This window comes from Microtus oregoni, unplaced genomic scaffold, assembly GCF_018167655.1.
Source record: "Microtus oregoni isolate MIOR12 unplaced genomic scaffold, Mior012 000002F_ref0000024, whole genome shotgun sequence".
Lineage (NCBI taxonomy): Eukaryota > Metazoa > Chordata > Mammalia > Rodentia > Cricetidae > Microtus > Microtus oregoni.
This window is the reverse complement of record NW_024543061.1, coordinates 66,694,616-66,722,170: the sequence shown is the minus strand read 5'-3', so window position 1 is coordinate 66,722,170 and position 27,555 is coordinate 66,694,616. Positions and strand designations below refer to the sequence as shown.

General features: G+C 41.3%; 1 protein-coding gene across 3 annotated transcripts in view; it reads right to left on the bottom strand.

Annotated features, from left to right (window-relative positions):
- The window catches only part of CUNH12orf4 (chromosome unknown C12orf4 homolog), a 44,385-nt gene extending 16,853 nt beyond the window's left edge, over positions 1-27,532 (bottom strand). The window contains exons 1-10 of one of the 3 annotated variants that reach the window (XM_041644175.1): positions 27,393-27,532; positions 25,186-25,380; positions 21,395-21,540; positions 19,656-19,837; positions 15,613-15,712; positions 15,398-15,519; positions 11,622-11,728; positions 11,092-11,289; positions 9,875-10,003; positions 5,550-5,624 (exon numbers count right to left, since the gene is read on the bottom strand). In XM_041644175.1, the coding sequence (XP_041500109.1) occupies positions 5,550-5,624; positions 9,875-10,003; positions 11,092-11,289; positions 11,622-11,728; positions 15,398-15,519; positions 15,613-15,712; positions 19,656-19,837; positions 21,395-21,540; positions 25,186-25,363 (1,237 nt within the window). In that variant the 5' untranslated portion in view covers positions 25,364-25,380; positions 27,393-27,532. Of the gene's footprint in view, positions 1-5,549; positions 5,625-9,874; positions 10,004-11,091; positions 11,290-11,621; positions 11,729-15,397; positions 15,520-15,612; positions 15,713-19,655; positions 19,838-21,394; positions 21,541-25,185; positions 25,381-27,317 lie in introns of all 3 variants that reach the window. The other 2 variants (XM_041644166.1, XM_041644182.1) reach the window with 2 other exon arrangements.
- Between the last annotated feature and the right edge of the window lie 23 nt (positions 27,533-27,555).

The following is a 27,555-nucleotide window of genomic DNA, read 5'->3' as shown; positions in this document are numbered from 1 at the left end:
CCTAAGTCTGCTCTCTCATGCCTCAACTAATTTGACTGCCAATCTGTTTATCAGCCTCTCAGACCAGAAATACAGAAACTGCATTTGCTTCCATTTCTCCATCATCTATCCCCATCCACTGATCTCTTTGTTCCCATTTCTGCCTGACTACAAACCTACTTCTTTTACTGGTCCAAAATGATTCCAAGACACTGGGTCACTCTCTTACTTACACACTCAGCAGCTGGGAACAGCCAGCTCTTTACTATGACCCACAAGGCCGACACAGCACAGACAAGGCCTTTCTCTTTGACACCCCTTCGCCTCATCTCTCTTCTTTGCTCAAGCCACACAGCCTGTGTTCAACCCTAAAAACCCGTGGAGCTTTTTCCCAATCCAGGCTGATGCTAAAAGGCTTTTCTCCGATGTTTTTTCATATGGTGGACTCCACCGGTCACATCTCAGATCAAATGCCACCTTCTTAGAAAGGCCTTCCTTGACTATCCTCTCCAACACAGGACCCCTCCACCTGTCACATTTTTTGCTACCATTCTGCTTTATTTTTTCTTAACAATGACATCCTACTATTTACACAGATTATATTAAACAGAGTATTGTTTATGGCTCACAGTTAATGAGAACCTTCCTTATCTTAATAATCCATCTCCAGCACATAGAAAAGTTCTCCATAAAGATCTGTTGACTGCATAGATGAGTGTTTCAAATGGACTTCTGGAATCATGTTTCTTAACTGTAAAATCCAGGCTTCTTACAATCATTATTTTTCTTATATAGCTTAATAGCCAAGAAAATCTCAACAGCTTTTATTCTGTCAATGAGTAACATAACAAATCCATGTAAATCCATGTGTGTGTGTGTGTATATATATATATATATATATATATATATATATGCACATCTCAGTGGAAATTGTGCCCTGTCTGCCCAGAAGTTTATTTCACTCTTCTACAATTAGCCCTTGCTAATTTCCTCATCTTTGCCTCTAATTATATTAGAATTTTATTTTAAAACCTAATATACTTGTATTTAAAAATATTAGTAGGCCCTACCAGCAGCCAGGGAAGAACAATGGCACAGCTATGAAGTCAAACCTGCTGGAGAAGTCCCTAAATTGAAGAGGGGACACACAGAGAGCTCAGGGCAAGTGACAGTGTTACGGAATATAATTGTAAGGTGTGTGACTTTTGTTTCTGCTGCATTTGTTTAACTCTGTGAAGCTGTGATTCTCTGCCTGTCTAAACCGCCTGATGGTCTAATAAAGAACTGAATGGCCAATAGCAAGGCAGGAGCAACGGTAAACGGGGCTGGCCAACAGAGTATAAATAGAAGGAAAAATGAGGAAGAGAATGAAAGAACAAGGGGAGGAGGAAGTCAGGGGCCAGCCACCCAGAGTCAGAGTGAAAGTAAGATATTCAGAAGTAAGAAAAGAAAAAGCTCAGAGGCAAAAGGTAGTCGGGATCATTTAAGTTAAGAAAATCTGGCAAGAAACAGGCCAAGCTAAGGCTGGGCAACTATAAGAAAGAATAAGACTCCATGTGTTTTATTTGGGAGCTGGGTGGTGCCCCCCCCCCAAAGAGTTAAAAGACATAAAAGTCAAAAGAGTAAAAAACAACCCACAACATGACAGATAACAATCTTCCAAATAAACAGTGGCCCAGGCCTTACAGGACTGACCACTACAGCAACCCATAAGCCCACATGGAGCCGTCACACTGGACACCACAGAAGGAAAAGCAGCAGTTAGTAATGGCTGGGATACAGGACCACTTGAGCAGATGGACACACCAATAGAGAGAGATCTTAATTCACAACATTAAGATAGTCTACCTTGCAGGACAGAAATTCACCTTGGGCAATATCCTACTGTACTGTGGATGCCGCCACTGCTTTACAGTTGATTGATAATTCAGGCACAGGAGAAATATCTTGCTGGCTTTGTTACATCTATCCAGACATTAGTACTGTGTTATCAAGAACAAATTGTATACGACCTCCCATTGGGACTCGTGCTAGAGGGAAACACGGTTTAAAATATGTGAAGGTAAGTATATTCTGGTGCACAGCACTAATACACGAAACTGATGAGTAGTCATTATTTACTTGTGAAGTTGGTAGAATTTTTTTAAAAAAAACTCATATATAAATGTTTCATTTGTCTTTTCATTGAAATTTGACAATTTTAAAGTGTATAAAAATTCGAGTGGGATAGGTATATAAAATGAGAAAAGATCGTTTTAAAAAATAAATTAATTTAATAAAAAATTCAACTATCAAAACAGTTGAGAATATGTTATAAATTACCTTATATAGATGAAATTAAACTTAATAACTTTAAAAGCTTAATAACAACTCAGTGGCTTAATATTACAAAATAGGTTCATCTATCTGGCTACTTACTAACCTCTTTATGCTTTAAAATTCATTTTCCTGAGGCTGGAGAGATGGCTCAGTGGTTAAGAGCACTGGCCGCTCTTCCAGGAGACCTAGGTTCAATTCCCAGCACCCACATAGCAACTTACAACTGTCTGTAACTCCAGTTCCAGGGGATCTGACACCCTCACATAGATATACATGCAGACAAAACATCAACGCACATAAAATAAAAATAAATAAATCATTAAAAAATAAAATTCATTTTCCTTTTATGAATACTTATGGTATTTTGTTTATTAGAATCTAAAATAAATCAATCTAGGAATACAGAAAGGTAAGATATATGTACTTATTTTCAGTATTTATATGAGACAGTAAATGTGTTTGAGAAAACATATTTTATAGAAGTACTTTGGCCAGGTTAGACGCTCAGTAGACAAAGGCATTTGCTGCCAACACCGATGACCTGAGCTTGGTCCCCAGGACCCGCATGGTAGAGGAAAGAAAGAACTAATACCCACAGTTGTCCTCCTGTAGCAAGAATTCTAATTGGTCTTAATAATAAAAGCCCAGAGTCAGATATAGCGATTAATGCTGAAAGATCAGAGAAGCAGAGCCACGGGCAACTAGAGTTCTTACCTCTACCAATGCTCAGAGCAAGAGGGTCAATCCTGTCCCTACGAACCTTAGACTGAATGCTGTCTCTATGACACCTCAGATGGCATCTCCCTCTACGACATCTCAATGCGTCTTTACAAAACTTTAGATTGCATACTCAGACTGAATCCTCAGACTGCTGCTGTCTCTACAAAACCTCAGACCACATCCATCTATCTCTACGAATCCTCAGACTGCTCTGGGCTTGTGACTTCTCCTACCTTATATTCCTCTCTCCGCCCAGCCATATCACTCCTGTCTCCACCTCCCTAGTGCTGGGATTAAAGGCATGCAATTCTAAGAGCTGGGATCACCTTTGTGTAAATTCTGTTTCTCTTTTAGATAGATTCATTCTCATGTAGCCCAGGGTAGCCTTGAACTCCAGAGATCCGTCTGTCTCTGTCTCCCTGGTATTGTCTCCCTGGGAGTGCTGGGATTAAAGGTGTGCTCCACCACGGCCTGGCCTCTGTGGCTAATTAGTGGCTTAGCTCTGCACTCTGATCTTTAGGCAAATTTTATCTGTTAGATTACAAATAAAATATTACTACATCCTCTGATCTTTATATGTGCACACACATGAATATAGACACACACATACACACACACATCTAAATAAATGTAATAAAATATAAAGTACATAATATGGTTTTGCACTTTAACATCTTTAGTTACTAGTGTATATAAGGGGTACCTCAAGATGCCTTTCATAGGACCCGGGCAAAATCTCTTCTTTACAAACAAATGAACTAGAAAAAGAACACGAACAAAGGATAGGGATAGAGATATAAAAAGAGCTAGTCAAAGAGAAAGTAAAAAGGAAACCATGTGGAGATGCTATGAGAGACAGGGACTGCTTGTCAGCAAGGAGTCACCATATAGGCAGTGATCTTCTGGGTCCTGTGCTGTGTCTGCTAGTGCAGTGGGAGGGACTCCCAACTCTGGGTTTGGGCTGTGGGCCAGCAGGGGGAGGGGGGAATGGCTTAGTGAGCCAGTCAGGTGTTCCTAATCCCTAACCTGGCACTGCTTTGTCTGACCTCAAATGACTTGCCTCTGGTCTCATTTTACCCGTTAATAAAATGGGGTCAGTCCAGGCGCTGGCAGTGGTAAAAATGACTGAGATACTGTAGGAAGGGTTCTAGGTTGGAAGCGAGGGAAATCTGCTGCTCTCCAGCACTCTGGCCAGGTGAGACAGCAAACCCACTTAACTTACTCACCTGGTGCTTTGTGCAGAAAATGTGGAAATAAGGCCAAACTGCTATTTTACAAAACTGTTGTGAAAATTAGATGACATCAGCTGCTAAGGACCTAGTTCATAACAAAGAAACAACTGTTCCTGGGTTAAGGGAAGAGGAGTAGGAGTAAACACATGCTATATGAAAAATTTTTAAATTAAAAATTAAATTTTGAAAAAAGTATATGAACACAACTGGTTTTCTTCATGATAATAATAAGTTTTGATGAGATACTTTTCATCTCCTGTCAATAATTTGGCTATGCTGGAAATATAGAAGCTGTCAGTGGTGGGTGGTTTAAAACTCCTTTCCTAATTCAGATGTGAGGCGTACCACCCCTTGCTTATTGGTAATAACGATACTAACTCATAGGCTTTTTTGAAAGGAAGGAAAGAAAGATACAGGCACTTCCAAAACAGTACCAGCCAACACACTCCTAGAAAGCCACAGTGTGATGACTCAGGGCCTACGAAGAGTAATGGATGAATGGTCTCCTGCCCCACAAAGGGGTGGAACAGCTTGTGGTGACTCTAACTATTATCCGCGAGGGCAGGAGATGCGAAGGTGGGAGGAAACGGAGGCCGATGACCACAGTCTGATGAATGCAGAAAAGGGAATGACTTTCTTAAATTAGCGACATGGCCTGCATGTTCAAGATCTGAGGAAGGAAATGTGAGAAACTGCCTTAAAACAGGGCAGAAACTATCAAGGAAGGGCTATTTTTAAGACTGTAAAACCCACCACTGTGTTTAAGAGCTCACAAGGGGTCACGTGGTGCCTTGGTAGGTGAATGGCTTTAAGAACCGGCAGGAAGATGGAGAGCTTGAGCTCCAGCTGTTAAGTACGCCCAATAGCAATAAGGGAAGGAAAGACAGACACAGGCAGAAAGACATGAGGGGAGATGCGAACTAGACTCCACGTCAAATGGTCTCGCTACAAGATCAACCACGTTCATATCTGCTCACTACTGCTTATATTTTAGAGCTAAAAACATCTCTCAGCTCATTCCTTAGTAACTAAGAAACAATGCATTAGAAATATAAAATCATGAAACTTAAGTGAAACTAACATTTTGGGGATCTAGAAGTAAGTAATTTCTAGTATAAAAATGAGGTTTACATTGGAGAACGTCTGTGAAAGTATATTATACAGATACAAGTGCTGTTTCAAAGGGATATATGGCCAAACATTTTATAAATGCACACCGTAAGAATAAATGTTTCAAATCTACTATTTTAATGCGTATGACTATAAGAAAGCAATGATTTAAAACAAAATAATACTTACCAGGTAAAATATTTAAATAGTTTCTCTCAGAATTCTTGGATTTATCATCGCTTCCTCCATTTTGGTTTCCAGAATCTATTCATAAAGAAAATATAACACAAAGGATTATTGCCACATATGAAAATATATTAGCCCTACTCCTTCAGGACAACCACAATAGCAAAAGTGGGCTGTGTGCCTCCACGTGCCAGGCATTCTGCTCCGTGCTTCACATGCAACCTAGGAATCCATAAGCTCCGTGAGCAGATGTGGATGTGGGGAACGGTGCTCTCCTTCCTTCCCTCCTCTGCTCTCTTCCCCCTCACTTCCTTTTTTCCTACCCATGGTTAGGCTCGGGGGCGTGCAAATGCTAAGCATGTGCACTGAAACTGAGCACATCTCCTCATTTTATATACAAGAGAAGAAAGGCTTCGGTAACTTGTTACATAAGCTGGGCGACACAGATAAGAGGTGGGACCAGCCTTGACCCCACATGGTCTCAACCACATTAGACTTGCCAACACTCTAGCTTCCTTGTGAGAGTTCAGGGCACTAAGTTAGCTGCACATAAAATAACTTCATTAGATAGCTATGGTGTGGCCATTTTTATTTTTAGATTCTGACTCACTGTTGCTGATATAACCTGCTCTGGACCAGATAGACAGCTAGCAAAATCAAGAATCATTTTATATCCAGCACACTCATCTGATATTATATACAACTGATCTCAAGCAGATGTGTGATAGTGTTTCAAGCAGGACTTTTTCAATCAATAGTAGTTTTTTTTCTTTTTTTTTTTTTTGAGGCATGATATTTTTCTTAGAAGGATAAATGTTGGTTGAGAGACATTTTGACTGAACATCCATTATTAAGACTGAACACATTATTTACATACTTTAACAAAAGATACTCCTGGATTTTATGAGAATTCTCTTACAAATACAAAAAGAGTACTATCTTTCAATGTAGTTGTCTTTTAGAGGCTATCTACTTATTCAGATTGAATTTAAAACTATTTTATAATCTATTTTTGAAATGGCATTCCATATTAGAAAACAGTAAGACCTTCAAATAACTAAACAGTATATACCAAAACATCAACTCTAAAACATTATCTGAACACACCTAACTTAATAGAGTGACCTAGTACTATGCTAACAAAGTGACGTACACCACTGTGTCTTATAACCACATACACATTTTTAAGAACTAGTAGAGAATGTGTGAGCAGAGTAAGTAGAAGAAGACTCTGAAATGTCTGAACAAATATTTTGTGTAAGAGAGCAGAGTCTGGCAATGGGCATGCTTCAGATAAGCAGTGGGTCACAGCAAAGACTGCAAGGAACAAATGCTCTAATTCTGACCGTCCAAGGATGAACAAATACTCCCTTTCAAAAAACAAGACCCAGGAACACACACCAATTGTTTGTCCAATGCTAAAAGTTAGCCCCGAAAGCCTACATACAAGTAACATTATATGTACTCAACAGGTTATATTTGGGGATATATATGTATACAAATACATATACGCATACAATAACAACTCATGGAAAAAGACCTTGAATTTGAAGGAAAGCATGGAGGGATATATAGGAGCATTTGGGGGGGGGGAACTTAATTAAAATACAATCTCAAAAAAAGGAAAAAAAAAAGAAACAGAACAGTTCACAGTCCACTCTCCTGTCCATGTTTTAATGAATAATGTCTTTCATGGTAACACAGAGAGGTGACTTTTATTTAAATATATATATACACACACACACACACACACACACACACATATATAATATTCATAAGACAATCTTTGGCTTTTATCATGGACTGTAGAAATATAATGAATGTAACAACCACAGTAGAAAAAAAATGAATGAAATAGAATAAACAAGTACTTGTATATCATGTCACAAGTATGATGAACAAATATGTAGACATGTGCAGAAAAAGAATACTCAGCAAGTGTTTTTCACAAGACTGTACTATAGCATACAAGTGCCTTTATGAGTCTGAGGGAGGAAGATCCCCAATTCAAGGCTAGCCTGGGCTACAAAGTGAGTCCTGGGAAAGCTGGGGCTATACTGAGATCCATCTCAAAGCAAATGAACAAACAACAACAAAAAAAAAGAGCTGTCTTTTATAAAAATGACTCATTCTACTGACTCATTTAAATCACAATGTAGCTGCTATAACAAGAACAAAACACCATGCCGCATGCAGGCTGCCTTAACTACAGGTGGTCTAAAAACTTCCTGCTATGTACAGCACATTATCTCTCATCTAAAGACTCAAAATCCTCCTCTTCTCCCACACTTATATCAATCTTCATGTGTGTGGTCACTGCTAACAATGACATTAAAAATATTCATGGAAGGAGCAGCCAAAGGGGGAAAGAGAAGGGAAAGCTGAGTATGGTGGAGGGAGAGGGTAACAGGATGGGAGGCCACACTGAACTTCTCTGCGAAGCCCTTTGTTAGGATTGCTTTCTTGTGATTTCCTCCTGATCCTTGGCATGGCTCTGAAATGTAATACATGTCGCCACAGCAGAGCCCCAATTACCGTTGGTAAAGCGATCAATCAGGGAGCAGGAGCTGGCATTGTGAATAATGAGTGGAGTACATGTGCCCTGCGACCACAGACATGCTTACTCCATGATTCATGCACAGTGTTATTCATGCTACTAACAATGAAAAGAAGAAGAAATACCTGCTACTAGGAGAGGGACGAGAACCTGCAATGCATCACTACACAACAGCAAAGACACAAAGGGGCTTTCTAGACTGATAGATGACCTCTTGGGCAGTCCTAGTGCAAAAGCCGCATATGGAACAGTGTGCATGGAAAGTGTCTGTGTATAAAAACGAGAACTCGCTACAACATGCTTCTGTACACATGAATGTGTCTGGAAGGCACAGGCAGGACAGCACAGAAAGGTGGGCAGCGTCCACTTTCATCTGCAGTTGTCCTTTCTGTGCTTTCAGTTACCCACCATCAACTGTGGTCTAGAAACATCAAACAGAAAATTCCAGAGATAAATAATCCACAAGTTTTCAGTAGCCTGTCATTCAAAGTGACAAGATGAAGTGTCACGCCATAATATACTGTTCCATTTAGGACATGACTTGCCCCCTTGACCAGTGTATTCAGTGGGCATTCAACCTGCCCATGGGTCAGCTGGTAGTTTCCCTGTCAGATCAAATGTCAGAAACACAGCATGCTCAAATAGCTTTTGCTTTGCTTAACAGTAGCCTAAAAGTTTGAGACCAGTGAAGGGACAATTCAGATGTGCCAAAGAGAAGTCACTGGAGTGCTTCCCTTGGGTGAAAGGCGAAAACGTACAGGTTATGTATGAGTAGGAAAAACTATAGTGTGCAAGTACTGCCCATGGTTCGCAGCATCACCGTCCAGAAGGAGGAGTCGACAGTCTAGAAAAGCTGAGCTAACAGAACAGAGTAACAGCTAACACAAAACAAGGAAAGGAAGAATGGGGAGATACTGGTCAAGGGAAATGAAGTTTGTTCCACAAGTTGAGTAAGTTTCGGAAAGCTGATGCATACTGTTGTGATACGACTATGAACCATATATGTGAGGAACTTATCAAGACACCCACGTGTTCCCACCACAGGTAACCAAGCAGCAGCTTATCAGGTGATAGGCATGTTGCTTAGTTTGAGGTAACTAGTGTTGCTATGACTTGAAGACAAAATATCCCTCACTGGATCATGATTTAAATGCTGCCTTCTCAATGGTGGCACTATTTTGGAAGGTTCTAGAAATTCAGAAGTTGGGGCAGAGGTGGAGGAAGTAGGATGACTTTTAAGTATACTTCAATAAATTTAAAAACATTTCCAATAAGATTTCTAAGTAATTTGAAAAAATACTATATTGTGCATAAATATAGCGGGGAAACTCATTCAAAGACATCGGTTTTCTTCTTTTTCTTTTAGAACCAAAATGACTCTGAAGTCAAAAATTCAAAGGGGGACCAGGGTTGGGGAATACCCAGCAGAACGGCATATGTGCAGCAATCCCTAGAATGGCAGGAAAATAAGAACAAAGAAGTTTGTTTTGTTCTACTTTAACTTTGATTCAGTGCCCTTTGTAGTAATGATTCTGTACATTTGAGAATGCTTGGCTCAGAAGAACAACTTTTTGAAAGCTCTTATTTTAACTCTGGCAATGAAATATTAAAATGGATTTTACTAAGGACCCTGAAAGAAAATCAACCAAAAAAAAAAAAAGATGTTAAGTTTTGTTCTTAGATTTTCTCTCCCAAGTCCCACCACTACGAACTTCTGTGGTCATCTCTGGGCCAGCAGTGTGGCCCTAGTACTAGAGCAAGCCTTACTGACCCCGGGCCTCTTTGCACTTGCTCCTGCGCTGGGTTCTTGCGTACAGCGCCACCTGCTGGACAACCTCCAGCTGCTCTTCAATCCGAGGGAAGTGGAAGTCTGTGCATTCTTGGCAAACTGTGGCAAAATCTAAGGGATTCATCAAATATTTATCAATTATGTATAGAAAAACAGATCTGAGAGAGTTAAGGTTGTAAATATGAGTTGTTTTGTAATAATCGCACATTCAGCTAGAGTACAAAACTTTCATCAACACTTTACTCATAGGAATCAATAATCAGTAAAGAACAGACACTTTGATTAAAATCTATCCCTAACCTCTGTAAATGATAACAAGGGTGGTTCCATTTAAGTTGGAAGGATCAGGAGACACTGGGTAAACTAAGATCGCTCAGCAGAACTTGCTTCTAAAATGAAAAGTGCATTTATAGCTGAATTATTATTTTTACTTCAGGCTGAAATAGGAATCTTCTATAGGCATCCATACATGATACTTTAGAAAGACTAACATCCCTGAACTGTTTATGAATGTCGAAGTAGTAATGCTGTGGGGTAATGCTTTTGTCCCCTCTAAAGATTTGTTACTTGTATTGGTTTAGTAAAATGCTGACTGGCCAGTAGCCAGTGAGGAAGAATAGGTAGAGTGATCACAACAGGAGAATGCTGGGAAGAGGAAAGGCAGACATGCAGTCACCAGCCAGATGCAGAGGAAGCAAAATGAGTATGATTACTGGAAAAGGTATCAAGCCATGTGGCTAAACATAGATAAGAATTACGGGTTAATTTAAGTTGTAAGAGTTAGTTAATAATAAGCCTGAGTAATAGGCCAAACCGTTTATAGTTAACATAAGCTTTTGTATGTTTATTTGGGACAGAATGGCTGCAGGAACAGGTAGGACAGAATCTCCTGTCTACGTCAGGGCTGCATATTTTGTTTGCTGTTCACTTTATCTGAAATGGCCAGGATGGGGTATGTGTGAGACTCAATGGATTTAAATACTGCAGCCATTTAAAACTGCCAAAAATTCCTTCATAAAGATTATTGTATTTGAAAACTGGGTACAGTGGATCATATCTGTTATACCAGCACTTAGAAAGCAGAGGCAGGAAGACTTCTTTGAGCTCAATATCAGCATGGGCTACAGTGTGAGAGTCCTCTACAAAAATGTCATTACAAAGAGAAACCGAATGGGATAAGTATTTCAACATCGACTTACCTCTTTTGATGCCACTATATGAATTAATTCGATTATCTACTAGTAAAACTAGGCCACAGAGAGATGTGGAATAAAGAGACAGGGCTGTCTGGAGCCGATGGAGTTTCACACCACTTCCATGAGTTCTTTTATGCTTGCAGAAGTCAAGCATATCTGCTCTCAGCAATCGCAGATTGTGCATGGTCTTCAGTTGGGCTCCTGGGGATGAACAACAGTCACAGAGAGATCCTGAAACGCTACAAAAATCCTATAACAGATGCAAACTTCTGTGGCAGGACTCTAGATAAATCCATGTTCCAAATAATAACTAAAAATGGGCCCTTTAACTTCCCATCTTAATAGATGTCATAATTCATCTGCAAATATAGAAGCTAAAATACAAAACACATAGCACACAAACGCTAGGCTTTCGTGGAGAGGGACATAACTTGAGATTAGAAATAATGGGTATATTCTGCTCACATGCAGGAATTTGCACTCCTGAGGAAAAGTTCAGAAGTTCCTTATAGCTAGTAAAAGAGCTTCCATACCCAAATGAATGGTGAAGCTTTCTTCCAGCTTCCTCTGCTCCTCGTAAATCCTTCCAATGGCATCTGTAGATTCTCTGAACTGGCTTGGCTGAACTTTAATTTCTTCACTGAAATTAATACAATTATTGTGATTGTATCATTGCATATTCATAAGAATGTTTTTCTTAGAGGAAAATAAGTTCACCATGAAATGGGAGAGAACTGAACAGCTGGCAGCAGAGCTTAATTTATTCCTAAACTCATCCTTAATCCATGGTGACAAGTAAGACCATAAGCAGCAACAGGTTCTAAAAGCCCCACTTGTCCTTGCATTTCCTCACAGTAAGCAATGCAGATTACTCTCTTCAGTCATTACAATATCAGCTAACACATCACCACTTAATATTTCCTAGCGGCTTAAAAATGGCTCAGGGATCAACTGATGACTAATATTAATACCTTTAAAAGTCATATTGAACATATTTAAAAATACATACTAGTTCTCATGCCAAGGCTGATTCTAAAAAAATAATAAAATAGATGAGGTGGCAGCAATGAAGATTAAAAATTAAAAACTGGGCTGTAGAGATGGCTCAGCAGGTAAGAGGCCTTGCTTCACAGGTCTGATGACATTAAGTTCTATATCCACACTCATTATGGGAGGAGAAAACCAGCTTCTGAAAGTTGTCCTTTAGTTTCCAGATGCTTGCTCACTTACACCTTTTACACACACAGTGATGATGATTGTAAGGGTACAGCAGTCATAAATCATGTTTTAGTTTTTAAAATTAAAAGGACATATAAGTAATAGAAACTGTGAGGTTCATGTTGATGTGTCCTGTGGCTGCATTTCCGCCAGCCCTCTCCTCTCACTAGACAAGCTCCTTCTTTGCTCTGCTCACTACTGGAAAAGTTTCCCCAAGAGGAGCTATGAGCACATAATAACTACTCAGGTCAAGTCCACGGCACAAGGCAATGAAGGAAACTGAATGGCAAAGTGTGGCATGGTCCTCCGAGGATAAGGACAGCCTGTTTGCATCAATGAGTGCTTGACAAAGGGTGCTGTCATATAAGAAAATCAACAGAAATCAATCTGAAAATGACATCAGAGTTCTGAAAGGTCACGTGCAGGGTCACTTTAGAACAGTTAGGAGCCACAAACTCGTACACCTGAGCTCCTTCCATTAGTCTTCACTAAATGTGTCCAAGGAAACATGGGGACTGGCAAAAAGAGAAGCCTCTCTGAACGACTGACATCTGAGAGCTGATCACAAGGCTGGTGTTGGACAGACAACAGAGAGACAAGGGTGGGGATGTAGGTCCATGATAGATGACTTGACCCACAGTAAGCCTAGTACCAGGTGACAAGAAACAAGATTCCATTGCTGAGAGAAGAGCAATAGCATGGAAGGACCTGCTCCACGGCACAAGTGTGCAAAGACTGCTGGGTGCTGATGGTGCAGCAGTGCGCAGAGGAGACATCCTCCAAGACCGAGTTACAGCCCAAGCTACCACAAACAGCATCCAATTCTACCACAGAAAATGAAGCCAACTGGGCACTGAGTCTAGATGACAAAATTCAAAGGTCTGCTGCCCTGCTGACAAGATATGAACAGCCTCGGTCGTGACTGCCTGTTAACTCCTGCACACAATTACTACTTAGCTAAATATCCTCCGTTCAAGACAGGGTCTTTATTGGGTAGCAATGATGGGGAAGCTCTGTTAACCAATCACACCTAGTTAAGGCGTGGCTACCTGGAGCCCAGGAAGAAAAACTGGGAGGGACCAGGTGTGCACGCGCTCTCTCTCTCTCTGGGTGATTCCCGCCAGACACAGAGGAAGTCGGACTTCCCATTCTTGTGGCGTGAGTTTCCCCTTATAACCATTAAAAAATATAATCGTTATCTTTAAGCTGGCCTGGTTATTTCCTGTATTGAGCTAATTCTTGACATAGCAACTCACTGTGTAGACCAGGCCTCAAAACTCAGAGACCCATCTGTCTCTGCTTTGAGTGCTGGGATTAAAGGTATGCACAGCCAGTCTACAATATGAAGCAGGAGGAAGAAGAGCTGGCTATGGCAGTACATACCTATAACTGAAGCACAGAGAAGGCACAAGACGGACGGTCAAGCTAGCTCAAGCCAGGCTGGTCTACCTGAATGACAAAGTCTGCTTTTAAAGACAAGAGTACTAAAATGAAAAGATAAGCCACAGAGCAGCAGCCCCCATCCACAAAACAAACATCTGATGCTAAACATGCATCCAGAGTACAAACATAGCTTTCACAGCTTGACAGTAAGAAAACATAAAGGAGAGTCATGAATACAAAGTTGTCACAAGAACACTGTTCATCATATTAGCCATCGGGGAACATGAACTTGGAATGAGAGCTCACGGCAATGCCCACCGGAAGAGCTAGTGAGCTGCAGCACAGACACAGAACCGTTGACAGGGGATGGCAAGAGGGGATAGTGCTGAGTATGAAGGCAAAGCGGAAGATGTCATAGCTTGACTGCAGTGACAGTTATATGACAGTCTCAATTCCTTAATCTGTGCACCATTAAAATAGGCAGACTTTACTTCATGTCATTTATCCCTCAACAAACCTAGTTTTCCATGAGCTGAAAACAGAATTTCTGTTGCTTGAGGAAACACCTACCAAGGATAGTAATAGTAAAAGTATTTTGCCCATGGTATAATGACTTAAAGAGCAACTAAAGGCCAGGATTTAGAGTGACTTGACCTACACGTGGAACCTGAAAGCACAGCAGCAAAGGAATAGGTGGCTTTTGTAGCAAGGAACTTTTCAGTTCCCTTAAACCCACTGCCTGCAACACGCTCTACATTTGGATCAGTGCATACATTCATACACGGAAAGCCCAGGGCATGGCATGCTCTGACCCCTGAACCCCACCGCTCTCAAAATGCTGGCCAGGAAGTAATGTAGCTAGGCTGTCTCTAGAAGACAGGAGCAGTTTGGAAACACAGCGAAGCAAATGAGACCATCATATGCAGGAAAGAGGTAATGAAACTGCCATGGGAAGATGGTACCAACTATTCTTGTGTGTGTGTGGTGTGCATGCAGACAAAGCTGTGCACAGGTATGGAGCTCGGGGGACAAACTTAGATCTTCACTTTACCAACTGTGCTACTTCCCAGCCTGCCTTTCTGCATCCATTCATCCCAATACTTACTGAACACTTCACGTGTGCCAGAGTCAAGAGCACTTGGCAAGGAGCTGTGTGGGTATACAAGACAAACAAATAGGAACAAAAGGAAGGGAGGGAGGAAGGGAGGGAGGGAGGAAGGGAGGAAGGGAGGGAAAAAGGAACAGACTTACCCTTGAGGCAAGACTATTGGGAGACTGACATTACATAAAGACAGCCCTTAGCCCGTATCCAAAGCCAGCCCAGGGCTGTACACCAGTGCTTACAGCATGTGTGAGCATGTTCTGGAAATAGGTCTACTGTACTTGATTTTTTTTCTCTTTCTACTTAGTGAGTGTCTGGCATTCATCCAGTCATAGCAAGTGAAATACCATTTAATGAAATGAAAGAAATTGCCTGTAAGTCTACCACTTGGGATGCCGAGGCTGAATTTCTCCGAATTCAAGGCCAAGCTAAGTTAAATGCCAAGTTTGAGGTTAGCAAAACTATATGAGATTCTGTCTCAAAAAAATAAAAAGTATAAAATCTTGAATTTTCATGCCAACATACAGAAACAACTGCGTGCAATTTTAGAATAAATATGTATAGTGATGATCATATACATGAGTAAGAACAACTGATGGTCAATACCTGAGGGAGCTGTTGTTGGGGTTCTTCAAGTCCTGATGAAGTTTTATCACCCATTCCTGATACTCTTGCTTCTGGATAGCTGTTGATTGTTTCAGTTCATTTGACCATTTATTCTCTAAGTCCTAAATAGAGAGCATGCCAACTGGTCAATTTTTTTCACAAGGGAAAGAAGACGTAATTATGTATCTAAAGCCATTATACTTCATTTCACTTACTTGCTGGGATTCAAAATGCTGGGCAGCCAGTGAATTAACATCTTGATCTGTGAGTGATTTCCCCAATTCCTGCATCACCTTTTCCATTTCAATACCTTGTCTAAAAATTAACCAATTAGACACAGTTATCAGCTTTTAGGGTATACAGCCCTTTAGTTCACTGAATAAAATGAAAATATAATTTTTATTTTATAATAGATACTATATCCAGGAATTAAAACTGCATACCTTGAAAATACCGAGTCGTTGAAAATGAATATGTAAATATTGGTGTCAACTGCACCACATATGCAGCCAGATCATGGTCTGAGCTCAGGCATACACGGAAGCACTCTCAGTGACTGTTTAATACTCCCAACCCTTTCTCATTTGCAGATATCCTCAAAGGAAACACTTGTCTAATCCCAGCCTAAGCAGATTTCCCATGTAAGTGTATGATAACTGACTTGAGCTCGATGCTGAAAGTCAGTCTACCCAGAAACTGTCATTTAAGTTTGAAAAGACAAACTGTTAAATCACACAATTACTTTTAAAGAGCAATGTACAATACAACTTGTTTGTTTTTTTTTTTTTTTTTTTTAGCCTACTGCTGATGTAGGAGGTTCATCTGTCTATGTGTTACTTTCATTGGTTAATAAAGAAACTGTCTTGGCCTTTTGATAGGCCAGCCCTGAGGTGGGTGGAGTAGACAGAACAGAATTCTGGAAGGAAGAAAGCAGAGACAGGCAGAAGCCATGAATCTCTGGCCCCAGACGGACGTAGGTTAGGATCTTTCCCGGTAGGCCACAGCCTTGTGCTGTTACACAGATTTAATGGAAATGGGTTAATCAAGATGTGAGAGTTAGCTAATAAGAGGCTAGAAATAATGGGCCAGGCAGTGTTAAAATAAATACAGTTTCCGTGTTATTATTTCCGGGGCTAAGCTAGCCGTGCGGTAGCCATGGGGAACAAAAAGCAGGCCTGCTTGCCTCATCACAACATACTGCTACTATCTTCATTTACCCAAAGAAACAATGTACAGAATGGCCTCCATACGGAAGAAGTGAATCAGTGGTGTTGGAAGGACAGACAGCAGTCGTTTACAGGGGAAAGTAAACGTGACCAGGAAGGCAGGAGGGAGGCTTCTTTACTGCCGTAAACATCCTATTTCTTGGTTGGGTGGTGGTTATAGGGGTCAGCTGTACTGTACTGAGCTGTACTTTCACAGTTTATCATCTGTTCTGACTATATAATATCTCAAACTAAAACTTATCTTCTAACACAAACACATGCAAAGTTTGCTCTAAGAGGTATTTTGAGGGGTTGGGAGACAGCTCAGCTGGATGCCCGGTATTCACAGAAAAGCTAGGGATGGTGGTGCGCATATACAACCCTAGTGCTGGGGAGGCAGAAAGTCAGACCCCTGCAGTCTGGCCAAATAGATAAGCTTCAGGTTTGGTGAGACCCTGTCTCAAAATTGTGGAGAACAAAGACAGAGGAAGACACTCAATAGTGACCAATAGTGACCTCTGGCCTTTACAGATACCACACACACACATGCATTGCACCTACCTACACACATGAACACATCCATATGAACATGTACATACCCACACACATACATACACAGTTAATACAGAAAATTTAAACATATAATAGAGTAGAACACAAACTAAGTTTTACTGTCATTCTAGTTAAGTAAATTGTTCTTAAAATTGAGTTTATTATTAGTCATAACATTAAGGAGGACAGATGCATGTAAAAAATGAAACTCATACAATGTATACATATGAATACTTCAACCTCTTCTGTATCATTCATTCATTATCGTTCAGCTCCCACTTCACTATACACAATGCAGATGATTTCATAAACTTTTTTGTTTGATTTTTTGAGACAAGGTTTCACTATGCAGTCCTGGTGGCCTTGTGCCTCTGCCTCTTGAGAACTGGGATTACAGGTGTGCACCCACACTCCTGGTCTTTAATATTAGAAAGCACAAGGCACCAGGTGAAGATTATGCTTATAAAAGAGTTTTTTAATTTAGAAACAAAAATGTCTACTAAAAACTTAGATACATATTTGCGTTAATATTTTACAAGTGTTCCCTCAAGTGGATAAAAAGTATTATTGCCATTTCTTCTAAAGTTTAAAGAACTATCTAGAATATGGTTCCCAAAAGCAGCAAATTTCTCATAATAAAAAAAGCAAAGAATTAAACAAAGAAAATTTCATGTACATTTATGTTACCTTGAATGTATCCAAAATGCAAGGAGTTTGTCATATAATTAATGACTTAAGAGACTGCCTAGATTAAGTTGAAAGGAAAGTCTTCCTGCTTCAGATAAATGCTAACTATAGACTGTCAGAATACCAGGTATGATAACTCTGGGCACTGGTCCCAGGCAGAGCATGCGCATACAACCTATGTGCACCCTCTGGCATGTGTTCAATCATCTCTAGACCACTTACAACAATAGTGCAATGCAAATAGGTGTTATATTGTTTCTTAGGAATAATTACAAGATTTAAAGCCCAAGAATGCTCAGAATATGCATGACTCTTTTTTTCTTGCATGTTTTTGATTGACAGTTGGCTGAATCCTTAGACAAACGAGGCTCAAAGCCTGGGTTCATTGTTCATCATCATGAAAGAAAAGAAATCCATCTTTAATTATTTTGTATTTCAATTTCTCTTAACTATAATAACCCTTAAAATAAAAAATATTATTCACGTGGATCTCTAGGAGTTCGAGGCCAACCTGGTCTACAAGAGCTAGTTCCAGAGCAGGCTCCAAAGCTACAGAGAAACCTTATTTCGAAAAACAAAACAAAACAAAGCAAAAAAAAATACTGTTTACATACTGTAGTCTTAATGTTTGCTACTGTGAGGCTAATGAGAGACAGGAGCACATAGCATCTCGTTTTAAGTTGACTTCTTTAGTATTAATATTAAACCAGTCACAAAAATCAAGTGTGATTTGGTCTTAAGCTTCCACAACAAGAACCACTGTACACCACTAATACTAAAATTCATCTTGGTGTCATGTATACCCATAGTCTTAAATAAATGCTCTTAAGGTAATAAATAATGTGCTAAATCAAAATGGACTACGTAGGAGGACATGCTGATTTACACCACAGTCTACAGGACAGGAGGGTGCAGCCTGGAAAGCCACATGTTAACATAAAGATGCTGGCAGCTTTTTACTCACTCTGGAACGTGCATCCCAGAAAGCACGGTTTGTGTGCTGTATTAGGAAGACTATACAGAAGAATTCAAATCTGATTAAAATATCCTGGGGCAATGCTATGGCTATTTCTATTTTTTTCCTAAGGTGGGAAGCTTGCAAGATAATTGAAAGACACCACAACCCAGAGAAAGGCAACCAGAGGAGGCTGAGCAGAGACAGAACAGGGGGAGCGGCTAATGGTTGTTGTATAGGAGCGGCGGGGCTGCATCCCCAGCACCCCGGCTGCCTGGCTAGCTTATGCCCCGAAATAACAACACACAAATTGTATTCATTTAAACACTGCTTGGCCCATTATATCTATCCTCTTCTCGGTTAGCTCTTGCACCTGGACTAGCCCATTTCTAATAATCTGTGTAGCATCAGTCTTACTGGGAAAGATTCTAGCCTACGTCCATCCTGGGTCTGAGCTTCATGCGTCTGCCTCAGAGAGCAGAGCTATCACCTCTGTCCGGGAGAGGGGGCTCCAGAGAGCAGAGCTGTCGAGTCTGAGCTCACTTCCTCTTCCTCCCAACATTCTGTTCTGTTTACTCCTCCCACCTATGTTTTAACCTATCAGGGCCAAGCAGTTTCTTTATTGCTTAACCAATGAAATCAACAGATTGATATATGACACTCCCACATCACCTGGGTTTTCTCACCTGCAAAATGGAGATACTAATTGTAGAGCTGTGGTAAAGATCAAAGCAGACAGCTCATTCCACGCACTTTGCTTGGTATTTCAATTTTATGATAGTGCAAGCAGGCTGTGCTACAGGCTATTATATTTCACAATGTAGCATTTAATTATAATAATACGAGAAACGAGCAGTACCTCTCTCGCAATTTTTTCAGCTCCACATCTCTTTCACCAATCAGTTCTGAGATGCTAACAAAGTAATTATGTTCCAGATTCAGGAGCGTTTCCGAGGCTGGGGAATGGATCAGGTCATGGTACACATCTGCAAAGTCTTCATCCCAGTTAGGCTCCTCAGGCCTCGCATGCTCTAAGGTGGTCTGTGAGATAACACACACATTCAGTCACACCAGGGCATCTCTGCTCAACATGCTACTAGAGAAGAATGGATTTTATGACTGTTGTTTTGCACACCAGACAGGGACACAGAGAGCCGCATTTACACACATGTAGATGTTACTGTAGGATTGTCTGAATACAAAAAAGAATACAGAGAGATGGAATCTAGGGGGATGAATGAGATATTCCTACAGAGCAAGGGACAGAAGTGCCCACAATAGTAAAGAAAGTCAGTATGCCATGACTCCATTTCCACACACAACGCACACGTGTGCCTGCACAAAGGGATGAGCAACAAAACTAATGGTAGCTATGCCAGGACAGAGGAACTTCTCACAACTACTACCTTAAGCTGTATTTGAATGTATTATAAATGTCTTAGGTTTACTAAGGCTGTGATGAAACACCAAGAGCTAAGCAACTTGGGCAGGAAAGGGTTTATTTCACTTACAGTTCCATAAAAACAGTTCATTATCAAAAGAACTGAGGGCAGGAACCTGGAGGCAGGGGCTGATGCTTACTGGAGGAGGGGTGCTGCTTACTGGCTTGCTCCTCATGGCTTGCTTGCTCAGCCTGCTTTCTTATAGACCCCATTACCACAATACCAGGAAAGGCACCACTCACAAGGGGCTGGATTCTCCCATCAAAGAAAATGCCTTGTCTATAGCCAGATATTATGGAGGCCTTTTCTTAATTGAGGTTCCCTCTTCTCAGATGACTTTAGCTTATAAATCAAGTGGACATAAAACTATCCAGCACAATAAATATAATTTGTGTAAATTAATCTATAATCAGAAGAAAACATACTCTAAAAAGATTCACAGTTAGTAAATAAAATAATAATGTGTATGACATCTTGGACTTCATGAAATAGGCCATATTAGTTGCAACCCTACAGAGAAACAATGACAAAGACAAAGGAGAAAAGAGGAGCACCCAGAGCTGAGAATGACATGAGCTTGGATGGCTCGCTTAGGCTATCAGATGAGATTCAAGGCATCAGCTCAACTGGAACTTCAAAAAGAGTAATGTAAACATGCAAACATTGTAAAGGAATGTAAATATGCTCCAATAAATATGTAGGATAAAGTTGCTTCATGTTTCCAAAGGTACTATTACAAACATATTTCATTAAAAAATTTCATTTCATTAAAAAAAATGGTGTTGGGACCGAGAAATAATTCATCGGGTAAAGGCTCTTGTCATCAAGTATAACTATCTGGGTTCAATCTCTGGGACCTACATGGTGGAAGGAGAGAACCAATTCCCTTAAATTGTTCTCTGACTTCCACAAGTGCTTGATGGCACAATCAACACACACACACACACACACACACACACACACACACACACAAATACTCTGCCTCAGGACACATATTGACAACAGCATGTAAGCACAGAAACAAGAACATATGATGTGTATTACTGGTTTACAAAAAAAATGGGTTCTACACTTTGTTTCATATGACTTCAGCAATTAAAACATCCTCCTAAAGTCTGTAATAGTTTTGAAATATATACTGTGACCTCTGTCTTACCTCAGCGTAAGCTTTGGCCCATGCACTTGCCAGCTGGTGCAGATCTACTTCACCTGATTTAACAGCATCCAAGGACGCTTCAGCCTCTCTGTCATGGTCTCTGAGGGATTCTTCTTCTACAAATTGGCTCAGAGCTTCTTTTAAGTCTGTTCAAGGGATAACAAATGCCATCTTCAGCAAGATGTACACAGTAGGGGACAAACATCCAAATGAATGGAGTTTGGTCCCTGGGCTCATATGATGGATGCAGGGAGCTGACTCTCCTGAAAGCTGTCTTCGGACTGCCACACATGTGCCATGGTATGAGCACACACAAACACAGAGATGCATATAAACAAAGTGAATAAATGTAGACAGAAGTTTCTGTCCCACCCAGTTCCAGTTTATAATTAATATAAACCTCTGTGTGTTTCTTTGGTTCCTGTGGGACCATCTACAAATAAATATGTAATTTTTTTAAAAACTTAAAAAGTCATAATTCACATTTCTTCCAAGCTTACAAGTTCCCAGTGATACCTTTTGTCTAGGATGGGACAACCTTCTGAGAACTACCAATGGGGTAAGTATCTGCCCTTTCTGTGTCCTGGTTGATAGTTTATATGATGACAGTGATAGAATGCACCTAGCTGTTTACCAGTCTAGGTGACCCTGGGACAACGGGGCCTAAAAATGGGGCAGATTAAAGTCTCATGCAATAGTCAACTTATTCAGAGCATCAGACAGTTTATACGCTGAGGATTAAGAAGAGTCGCCTGAGTAAAGTGTACAATCACAAGATGAGCCACACGTAATGAAAACGTGCTTGCTAAAAGATGTGTACGATATCAAGAGCCGAAGTAAACTCACTCCTATCTGCCACACCTGGGAGGAGCACAAAACACATTCTAGGAACAGTTCTGTGTTTTGAAGAAACTGGGGTCACACGATTATTGTTTTCTTGGCGTTTTCTCACAAGGTTTCAGAATTTTCCACACAGCTTCATTTAGGAACTGCATTTTAACAACAATCCAAGCACCCAACGACCCTATTAGAGGACCCAACAGTCCTCTATTTGAAAGTTCCCCAGTTGTGAAAAAGGTCATGGCCCTTTAAAAATAACTTCAAACAGATGACTATGTAAGCTAGACAGACAAAGGTTGTTCAGCAGCAGGTGCCCTTCTGTTCCTTAGTGCCTCAAAACCATGAGCAAAGGAAAAGAGAGACTAGTTTAGAACCAAAGCTCCACCATGCAAGCGATGCTGAGACATCCGGCAAACCTCCACAACCAAACTCAGAGGTTAAGCACTGTAGCTAATTTTTATTATGCCAACTAATTCAGATACTACATTACTTCATAAACAATTACAGTACAAACAAAAGTTCCAAAAGTGCTGGCAAACAGTTTTTCTTCTTGAAGCTTAACTTGTATTTTCCGTTGTGTGTTCTACACAGGGCTTCTTAAACTTTTTCACTCCTAACTCACTACTCACCACAGCAAGTTTTATATGAATCACATATTTAGATTCCTGGTTGGATTTGCTAACTTGACATATCAGTCATCCAAGAGAGACTCTCAAATGAGAAAATGTCTCCATAAGATTGGATGTAGATAGGCCTGTGAAGCATTTTCGTGATTAATGACCGATGTGCGAGGGCCTAGCCCACTATGCACAGTATGACCCCTGGGCTGGTGGTCCTGGGTACTGTAAGAAAGCAGGCTGTGCAAGTCATGGAGAACAAGCCAGCAAGCAGTGTTCCTCCATGACCTCAGCTTTACTTCCTCACTCCAGGTTCTTGCCTTGAATTCCTGCCCTGACTTCCCTGATGATGGACGACGGCTACTGTAGCCCTTTGGTCATGATCTTTACCACAGCAGTATAGACCTAACTAAGACAATAGGTACACAAATCAAACACTTACTGTTTAAAACCATAAAGAAATTTGTTACTGTGGTGTATATAAATCCACTTTTCATTGCAGATTAAAGGCTGAGGAAATGGCTCAGTGAATAAAGTGCTTGCCATCTAAGTATGATTTCAATCTCAAGGGCCTATGGAAAATGTTGGGCACAGCAGTGTGAGCCTATAATTCCTGTGCTGGGGAGGAGAGACTGGAGGGCTGGATCCCTAGGGCTCACTAACCAGCAAATCTTACTGAATTGGTTAGTCCTAGGCCAGTGAAAGACCCTTCATCAAAAAAAAAAAATGAAAAGGTGGACAACAATAGAGGAAGACCTGACACAACTGTCCACCTCAACATACACACACACACACACACACACACCTCACACACATACACACACACCTCACACACACACACATACCCACACACCTCACATACAGCCACACATACACACCTCACACACATACACACCTCACACACATACACACACACCTCACACACACACACATATCCACACACCTCACACACATACAGCCACACATATTCCCACATCCACCTACACACCTATACCCCACACCCAATACCCCCATATACATACACACACCCCTACACACCCATATCCTACACCCAATAACTCCCCACATCCCCCAGACATACACACTCCCACACACATACACCCCCCCACTTACACACTCCCACACATACACACCCACACACCCCACACACATACACACACCCCACACACATACACACACCCCACACACATACACACACCCCACATACATACACACGAAGACTAAAACAAAGATGTGTACTAATGAAATGGATGGGCTTGTTCATTTTTACACAAACAATTAAATCTTGGCTGAAGAGTTAAACTACAGGATTTAGAGTATCTTTAATATTTTTTATCTTAATTTTAGACTTGTCAATAACAAGAAGGCTGTTTTTCATGAACATGTAGTATAAAATGGCAAACACATGTTTAAGGGCATTTCAGAAACTGCAATTCTGTCTTAATTTCATATCAAAATTTATTAAACAAATTTTTATAAAACTAAAGTCAGCAACTAAAGCAGCAATTTTGAAAATTAAATATTCAGGAGCCAAGGAAATGACTCAGCAGGTAAAGAAGCTTTAGATCCCAGAACCCACACGATGGAACAAAAGAACCAACTCTGCAAATGGTCTATCTTCACAGGCTTTGGGGCACACATTGCTCTGCATCCACAATAAATAATAAGCAAATGCAATAAAAATTGTTTCAAAACTCAAAAATTCTAGCTAGGCAATGGTAGTGCAAGCGTTTAATCCCAGCACTCTGGAGGCAGATGGATCTCTTTCAGTTCGAGGCCAGCCTGGTCTACAAAGCGAGTTCTGGGACAGCCAGGACTGTTACAGAGAAACCCTGTCTCAAAAAACCAAAACCAAATCAAAACAAAACAAAAATCCCTCAAAGATTCCAGCACAATACAATCTAAAGACATAATAATTTAAAGCTTCGGTGTTAGGAATGAAGAGAGGAAAATCCTAAACTCTAAGCTTTCCACAATTAAACCATTATTTATATAAGAACAGAAAACTGTACATACTGCAAACATACTGCAGTTCCTCACAACAGTCTCAGCTCGGAGCCAGGATGCTGTGGGCAGCAGTCACCAGAGAAGCAGACCACGGTGGCATCAGCAGCACAGTGTGCATGCTGTATGCACCATGAGTCCACTATACATCTGAGTTTGAATGGACTTTCAGTCCCTTGTGTTTGAGAGCCTCCCCCTGTTGCCTTATCTTTCAGGATCCTAACATTCAGTTGTGCAATCCTACAGGTCCCATCCCAAGTTCAAGAACCTGTGATCTATCAAGAAACTTCCAAGGGCAGCGACTAAGGAGCACAGAAGACCAGGCCTCACCATTCTCTATGAAGCAGGGCAGATTGTGCAGCAACATCAGACGTCCGTGCAAATGGCTGACATTCTCGTCCACGGGAAACCTGAGGGGCACTCTCAGTTCGAAGCGCTCATTTCCCACCTTGAATTTGTACGCGAATTCCCTTTCCTTGTTGTAGAATCTTTCTCGGTTTTTCTTCATATTCTTCAGTGGGATTTCTATAGAATGAACAAAAAAAGCCATGAGCCAACGTCCACAGGAAACACGTTTCACTGTGAATCTTGAAGTAGTTAGGTTGCTGCCCCACTACTGTAAGACACAGCCCAGCAGCACGTAGACCATGCGATTAGGAAGTATTCCAATTTCTACGTAACTTCCATTTCATTTTAGACACGCTCTCACTGTGCAGCCCAGGATAGCTTAGGACTCACTATGTAGCCCAGGCAAACTTCAAACACTTAATCTTCCTGCCTCAGTGGCCCCTAACCCCCAAGTGCTGAGATTATAGGTGCGCACCACCACAAGCAGACTATTCTAGTTATTCTTGTTATTTCTGCACACTGATTCTTCATGACAAAAATAAAATGCTTCTTCTTCCTCTTTTAAAATGAAAAGTTATTTTAAAGTTATTTTCAGGGCACCAATATGCTCGGCAAGTACTTTTATTCCTAGGCAGGAATAAAAAATACTTAATCCACGGGAAGGCACAGAGATGGGAGCAAGAGGATCCTTAGGAAGAGATACAGGGTGGGGGTGCAGGTGTGGAGCTTATGGAACTGGCAAAGGAGCCAAACACAACAGCGACCCGGTAGAATCTTGAAGATGTTAGGTATGACGGTTGTGAGGTGCGACAGGAAAAGGGGGAGGAGAACACGGGAAAAATCTCCAGGTAGGAAGCACACGTACAGGAGAATAGACCATACACCGTGTCGGCCACAAGGCAGGCTGGACACTATTCAGAGGAAGCGTAGTAAAGAGAGTAAGAATAAACATACCTTAAAGATGTACTGACCAGCCTCCCAGCTATGCTTCCCACTGCTAGGAAAGCACTTCTAACAGTGTGCTCTATCTAAATCATGTACCCTTGCTTTTAAAAAAAAAAGTGTGTGTGTGTGTGTGAGAGAGAGAGAGAGAGAGAGAGTCAGTCAGTCCTGGAAGATACGGTGCAGGCTGTGCAGAAATGTTATTAATGGTCTTATCCAGCTGTGGACTATCTTAACCTGCCAGGTGATATGTGCCCACCTGTCGTGAGAGTACCCAATTTGCTCTGACTGGATTTGAGGTCGGCTCCATAGGAGGAAATCCTGGTCAAAAGCCCACAGATCATAGGCCCTAGAAGGAACCTAAATGCCATTGTTCACTAAAATTGGCCGTGGCAAACCACCGTCTAAATACTGATACCCGTAGATAATGCTACTCTCGGCCTTAAAAACAGAGAATGGTCTCTTTCCAGTGAATGCAGAGACTCATGGTGCTGAGAAGTGATGGATGAGCGCTCAGCCCCAAACAAGACATTTATAGCACCCGTTCTGAAGGCTCAAGGAAAACACTAGCAGAGGGAGTGGAAAAATAGAAGAGTCAGAAGGTAGAAGGAGGGACGACAAAGAGCCAATGTCTGGGCAAGACCCTGCCATTGCGGTGATAAGCTCACTTCGGCTTCAGATGCCTGCCCTGGGTCTGCATAAGAACAGGCCCCTCAGCAGCTAAGGGAGGACTCAGAGCCCCCCCCCCCCCGCCACCCCTGCCCCGCGCGCCTTACTAAGGACAGATTCGGGGAATTGGGAGACAGCCTCTTCAGTTGTGTCCACTGGTGCCCCCACCCGGCTCCAACGAGTAGTTGCATCCCAATGCTCACACAGCTGGTCTGGTTAAGTCAAAGGGGTCACAAAACCAAACCAAAAGTTCCATGAATCTGGAAACTGCACCGGTATGGATGTGGTGGTTAAAAGGGATGGGAAAGTTAGTAGGGGTGGGAGGTGGGTATGGGAAGGTGAGGGAAAGTACAGAACACAAACGATAAAAATACATAGCTTCATGTTATTAATTTGCCTGTGAGAGTCCATTGCTCTCGGGATAAATTAATCTTAACCCAGTTTCCATCTCTGGATCCTTCTCTGGGTGTGCCTACATCCTGCCACACCAATATGCAACCTACAAAGTTAGTTTTCCGCACAGACTGAACTGTCAACGCCAAGCTGCACTCCCGCACTTTAGACAGTCGCCAGCAAACCTCCTCGGATTCTTTAAGCCTGCAATTTCACTGGGACCTCCACGGTGAAGGGGCTTCTTCGCGGTTGGCATGGGCTCACCCCTTTCCTCAGAAGCCAAAGCGCACCTGGAGCTGTCAACGACGAACTGCCCAATAAATCAGCTGACTTCTTGCTTGTTTTTAC